Below are 6,948 nucleotides of genomic sequence, written 5' to 3'. Positions count from 1 at the left end.
TTTAATTGAAAAATGAAAAAAAAAAAAAAAAAAAAAAAGTTAACTTTGATGGGACTACTCTTGAGCGTCATGAATGAAATCTAAGTTTCTATAATATTATTTTACAGATTTGAGTGTATTCTCAAAATTTAAAAACGATCATATGAAAAGATATCTAAGTTTTCATTATTATTATTTTACTGATTTGAATGTAATACACGAAATGTTTCTGTATATAGTACTCTTTAATACTGATTATTTGAAAATGTCTAATTATTTGGATTATTGTGATTAAGACGTGACATGGTCAACTTTTAATAGTTTAATTATTAAAAGGTTGAAAACTTGAAAAACCAGTTTCATACTACCAAGTTTCAACAATAAAATAGATTATTTATCTTTTTTTTTTATTAACCTATTTTGAGATGCTACTATTTTCGTTTCATAAGGAATATCTATCAGTTTATTAAATAATTAAAATTTGTCAAATACGTAAAAGGAATAACAAAGCATCCACTGAAAACGGTAAAAGGGAAATCTAAACACCTTCTGGAGCGATTCTAGGAAGATGAAAACACAAAAAATACCATGAAAAGAAACATGATCATCAAGAAACAGGAATAAAAAAAAGATGAAATGTTTTCTCATTATTTAACAACTCCATCCTCAAAAACACCATAAAAACGCAAAATCATATATAAAGATGATCAAAAACCAAAGATCCAACATGGGTTTTCCACATATCAGAAGAGAAACTTGATTGTGTCATGATCTGAAACCATAAACCATCTGTGAATACTTATCTTTAATCCATCTAAAGCTTTTTTTAATTGACCCTTTGACTTTTCCTTCCACTGTATAAGCCTTGTAGGTAGCAACCCTTTTCTTCCTCTGCAATTCAGGGTCAGTAAAGCTCCAACTTTTGGACATTGACCCATTCGTTGACTTGCTGGCATGTTTCTTGAACTTGTCAGCAGTTGGATTGGTGTTGTTGTCCATCTGGGTGTGAGAAGATGATGATGCATAAGAAGTACTGTAACATCGGAAATCTTGGAGATTCCTGTTGTAAGGCTGAATTTGCATACCATTTGCATTGTAGGATTTGGATCTGAAATCTTCCATCTGGGTATGAAAGATTCTTGATCTTTTGTTTCCCTTTTCTCTCTCCAAAAGTTGTCTTCTTCCTATCTCTCTCTATAGGTACAGAATGGGGTATGCAGAGGAGATGTGGGGTTTATGGGTTGTATCCAACTGTGGGTGCATAGCAAATTGGGGAGATTCTGTGTGAATTTAAAGTCGCTGTTTTGTTTGCGTCGGTGATGAGGATTTGTTCATGAGATGATTTATTTAGTATTTTTAACTATATATATATATATATATATATATATATATATATATATATATATATATATATATATATATATCCTTATTCTAATAAAAGAATAGCTTTTAACCTCCTTTTGACATATGTCATCATATTAGACCTCCTAATTAATACACATTCTATTCTTTTTTTACCATGTGTCACCATATTAAACCTCTTAATTAATGCATCCCACTTGTCAACCAATTAATTATCTATTTCAAATTTTAATATTTTCACTTTAATTACAATAAATTAATAACAATGGAATAAAAATTAAAATAAAATTAATACAAATTTAAAGTGATATAATTTCACATACTTATTTAAGTTAACGATTATAATTGATTAATAATTTTGTGTTCTAACTATTAAAGTTTAATTAATTTTAGGGGCGGACGCAAGATTTCACAGTAGGGGTTGCACGGGAAAGTTAGGGGTTGCACGATAATAGAAAAAATAAAAATTTTCGAAAATTTTTCCACTGCGGCCAAAAAAGTGAGGGGTTCCCGGTGCCACCGGTGATCCCCCTAAATCCGCCCCTGATTAATTTTGTAACCGTGGTTTCACGGTTATAAACTAGTATATATATATATATATATATATATATATATATATATATATATATATATATATATATATATATATATATATATATATATTCGAAACCACAACCGATTAAAAAGCTTAACCACAAAATTTCAATAGTGACCCGAGTTCGAGTTTTTTTACAGGACAAACTCAGCCTCTAAAGCTCCAAGGCGATTTCTAGACACAACTTTTCATACATGAGGCATAATTAATAGGTTTAAAGATTTGAACTATCCCCCAAGGGATTTCTAGACAAAACTTTAAAATAGGCAAATTTAACAAGTTCAAAGATTTGAACTCTTAACATCAAACCCACGTTAGTATAAAATCCGACGCAACAGCGGGACATCACTTGCAAATTCTACATATTTGGTATGATATATTATGGGGTCCTTATGGGAAAGTAACATATGACTTAGTTGTTAACTAGTAGCTTGTAGTTACCAAAGAGTTTTTAGTCCAGCGATATCGGGTGTTTACTTCCCTCCTAGAGGTCGAGGGTTCAAGTTTTATTGGAGACATAGATGAAATTAAGAATAGTTTACGAGTAGAGGAGATTTGCCGTTCCAAAAAAAAAGTAGTTTGTAATTGATATTTTTTAAATTATAATCAATTATTTAAATAAATACGTGACTTTATAATCCGTATTAATTGTATATTAATTTAATTTACAATTAGAGAAGAAATTTAAAATTTGAAATTTGAAATTAAAAACCAAAATGTTGAGACATCACATGACATTAATTAGAAGGCTTAATAGGATGACACATGGTAAAAAGAGAATCAACATATTCTTTTATTAGAATACTAGGTGAATGTCTGCGCGTTGCGCAGAAGCATCTATATAGCTGAAATATTTACAAATATATGTTTTTTTTTTAAAATAACAATAATGTTGTTGTTAAATTTGATATAATAATTCGTATACTAAGTTGATATAATATGTTGATTGTTTTGAATTATATGATAATATATACATCTATTAAAACTGCATAATCTCAATTTTTTGAATGACCTCTACCCGTTGATTACTCATGATGTAACACCCGGATTCCCAGGCAGGATATTTTGTTCCTTTATTTTTGGGTTTTGTAGGGGAACTCGGCGAGTTGGCGTCTAGACTCGCCGAGTATGGTCGCGGATTCGTATGCGAGTTCACAGCTGGACTCGGCGAGTTCATGAGTAGACTCGGCGAGTCCACGCTGTTTAATGAAACCCTAATTTCCAGGGTTTGAGACCTATTTAAAGGGTCTTATGGTCGTCATTTGCAGTCACCAACACCCAGAGAGAAACCCTAAAGAGATCCAGAGTGTTTGTGAGGAAGGAGAGACCAATCTTGAACTTTTGTGGGTGTTTTTGCAAGAAGGAAGTGTTCAAGGCAAGAGGAGACTAAAGGAGGTGCGATTCTGGTAGTTTTTGAGCTCATAGAGTTTGTATTGAGGTATTATTCTTGGACCTTCTTCAGTTTTGGTGTTGATTCTTAGTGTTAGGGTTTTCTAACCCTTTTAAAGGTTGATTAAGTGGTGTATTTGGTCCCTTATCGAGTTTGTGTTCTGGATCTGGACCCAAAGAGGTCCAGAGACCTTAACCCTTGGAGCTTTATGAGTCTTTTTGGGAGTCATAAGCTTGGGATGTCATTTTTGGGGCTAAATCACCATTTTGGACCACTTAGATGTTATATGTGTGTCAAGGTCCGAACTTTACGTGATTATCATGCTTGGGGAGGCTAGATCTATGACTGTATGGAACAGATCTGACCTCAGAATTCGTTTTGAGTTTGTGCATGGCATGAACTCGCCGAGTCCAAAGAACAGACTCGGCGAGTAGTATGAAGGTTACTCGTTTATCACTCAGTGAGTGGACTTGCCGAGTTGGGGGAATGACTCGGTGAGTCAGGGAGAGTCAGGGGTCTGAGTTCAAGTTGGAACTCGCCGAGTTGTTCTTGAGACTCGGCGAGTTGAGTCAGGGTGGCCCTGCGATTCATGCCAGGTGGAACTCGTTGAGTCAAGGGAAGTACTCGACGTGCCAAGAAGAATCTAAGAGAGTCAGTGGAGACATGTAGACTCGCCGAGTCGCCCTAGTGCACTCGACGAGTTGGGTCAAATTTTGACCGTTGACCTTGTTGACTTTTAGGGTTGAGTACAGTTGTATTTATGAGAGTATTACTTTATGTGATTAGCCGGAGACTAGATCACACTTCTTCCGAGTCAGATATTTACCGAGACATCGAGGTGAGTCTTCTCACTATACGTTACTTAGAGTGGTACTATGTGATGACCAGAGGGTCTTATGTGTTATGTATGATATTATGTGCTATGTGGTATTTGTATGTTGTATGATGATATAGACCGGACCGGAGGGTCCAACGAGCTATGACCGGACCTAAGGGTCCAACGAGCTACGAGACTGGAGGGTCCCGCTGAGACACATCGACCGGAGGGTTGTATTATAGCCTCGAGTGGCGTATGTGTTGTATGTGGTATTTTGGGGAACTCACTAAACATTTATGCTTACAGTTGTTGTGTTATGTGTTTCAGGTACTAGTGATGAGCGTGGGAAGGGGCCGACATAATTCGTACACACATGCATTGGAGTTTTGTAGAGATTCTGGGGAAATGTTTTGTGACAATAACATTTGATACAATATGTTTGACATTATTTTATTAATGAATGAATGTTTTAAAAATGAAAAATTATTTTGAAAATTTACGTTGTTACATATGAATAAAATTAAATATAATATATGGTTTAATGTTATTTATAGTTGTTATTGTTAATTAATTTTTTAAAATTTGTTTGCTTAACTTATTAATTTCTATCATTGTAATTATTTAAAACATCACACAAATTATTATTTTTATTTTAAATGTAATAATATAACCATTTATATAGAGTTATTTATAATTATTATTATTGTAAGTTATTTTAAGCTACTTATTTGAAAACTTTTAACGATTATAAAAATATTTTTAGGAAATATTTTAGTTAAATTGATATTACAATTTAGTTTTTGCATTTAGCACTACAGTTTATCACTTTTAACTATTCACAAAATATTCTTTGAGTTTTTTAAGTGGGACTGAAATTTATATTGAAGTTGAACCTGTAATATTATATTTAAATTAACAATTTAAGTATTTTATCCAAATTGTTCAAAAATTATAGTTTTAAACTGATAATGGTTTACATACAACATATTAAATTAAATTAAGTATAAAATGTTAAAAGTTAAAGACATAACTTTATAAGTAGAAGTAAAAATATTGTTTTAATATTGAAATTTAGATTATTTATGATTACACATTAGGTTTGATATTTATTTAACCTTATTAACCAACTTATAATTATTATTAGAAAGACACTATAATTTATCATTTTAAACTATTTACAAAATGTTCTTTAGTTTGTTTAAGTTGAACTAAAATTTATATTTAAGTTGATCATGTAAGGTTATATTTAAATTAATAATTTAAGTATTTTATACAAATTGTTCAAAAGTTGTAGCTTTAAAATGATAATGGTTTACATACAACAACATATTCGACCTAATAAATTAAGTATAATATGTTAAAAGTTAAAACATAACTTTATAAGTAAAAGAAAATATATTCTTTTAATATTGAAATTTAGTTTGTATATGATTACACTTTAGGTTTTATATTTATTTAACCATATTAACCAACTTGTAATCATTATTAGAAATAAATTGAAAAGTCATGGGAATTTCAAATGAATATGGTTAAAGGAAAAATAAATGGGAGTTTCCAATGAATGTGGTGAAAGGAAAAATGCTTCATTTATAAGTATATAATGACTAGTTGTAAGACTCATGTATTACATGGGTTAATTTTTTTTTAAAAATAAATGAATATAAAAGTCAAAATATTTGAGAACTTTAAATTTATATAAAAAAGAATAATGATTATTATATTGGTAATGTTTTTTTATCTTTTAAATTTAAACTAATAATTTAAATAAATAAACAAAATAAACTAATGAGCTTTAATTTTTGGAATTTTGAAATTAAAATGTAAGTTGATTAATGAAATTGATATCTATTTATTACTACATTTATTACAATTATTACATTAAAATATTATGTGAAATTTAATAAAATATAAAACTCATAAAATGAAATGTAGAAAAAAAAACTAATTCAAAATAACCACAAAATGATATTTGTCAAGTTGAATGAGATTGTGACAAATGGCAAAAAAAAACCTTCATTTATTAGAGTGTATATATATATATATATATATATATATATATATATATATATATATATATATATATATATATATGGTTAGGTTATTTTGTTTTCACTATTTATTGTGTGCATGTATGATTGATTATGGACCAATCATTTTAGTTATTTTAAGAAAGTAATTAATGTTTATTAAATGTTGAAGATGTAATTAATACCTATTATATCTTCAACATGTAATATGCATTAATTACTTTCTTAAAATAACCAAAATGATTGGTCCAGAATCAATCATATAGGCACACAATAGATAGTGAAAACATTTGAACCTAATTCTATATATATATATATATATATATATATATATATATATATATATATATACTAGTTTATAACCCGTGAAAACCACGGTTATAAAATTAATTAAATTTCATATTAAAAAAATCAAAATTATTAATCAATTGTTTTAAATAAATTATTACTTAAGAGATTTTTTTAGTTATATAAAATTATAATCGTTGATTTAAATAAATACATGAAGTTATATCATCATATAATCTGTATTAAAATTGTTTTATTTTTCAATATAATGTTATGAATTTAATATAATTAGAGTGAGAAAATTTTAAATGATTAATCAATTATCTATTTAATGTAATTAAAATGAGAAATTTAAAAATTAAAACTTGAAATGAATAATCAATTATTAATTTAATCTAATTAAAGTAGAAATTTAAAATTTGAAATTTGAAATGAACAATTAATGAGTTGACAAGTGGCATGATAGGTGATATATAACATTAATGAAAAG

At 28.9% G+C, this 6,948-nt stretch overlaps 1 protein-coding gene across 1 annotated transcript; it reads right to left on the bottom strand.

Moving 5' to 3' along the window:
- Nucleotides 1–600: 600 nt before the first annotated feature.
- LOC145064992 (uncharacterized) lies at nucleotides 601–1,321 on the bottom strand. Its single transcript, XM_079012339.1, has one exon. It carries the CDS (start codon nucleotides 1,099–1,101, stop codon nucleotides 745–747), a length of 357 nt encoding a protein of 118 aa, XP_078868465.1. The 5' UTR covers nucleotides 1,102–1,321; the 3' UTR covers nucleotides 601–744.
- Nucleotides 1,322–6,948: the final 5,627 nt, after the last annotated feature.

This window comes from Lactuca serriola, chromosome 7, assembly GCF_051521515.1.
Source record: "Lactuca serriola cultivar US96UC23 chromosome 7, Lser_US96UC23_V15, whole genome shotgun sequence".
In the NCBI taxonomy this organism is placed as follows: Eukaryota; Viridiplantae; Streptophyta; class Magnoliopsida; order Asterales; family Asteraceae; genus Lactuca; species Lactuca serriola.
The sequence above is the reverse complement of the archived record's forward strand: the minus strand, read 5'-3'. Positions and strand labels throughout refer to the sequence as shown.

Excerpts from the sequence above, each read along its gene's own strand:
- LOC145064992 (XM_079012339.1), bottom strand. The coding sequence starts at position 1,101 with ATGGAAGATTTCAGATCCAAATCCTACAATGCAAATGGTATGCAAATT.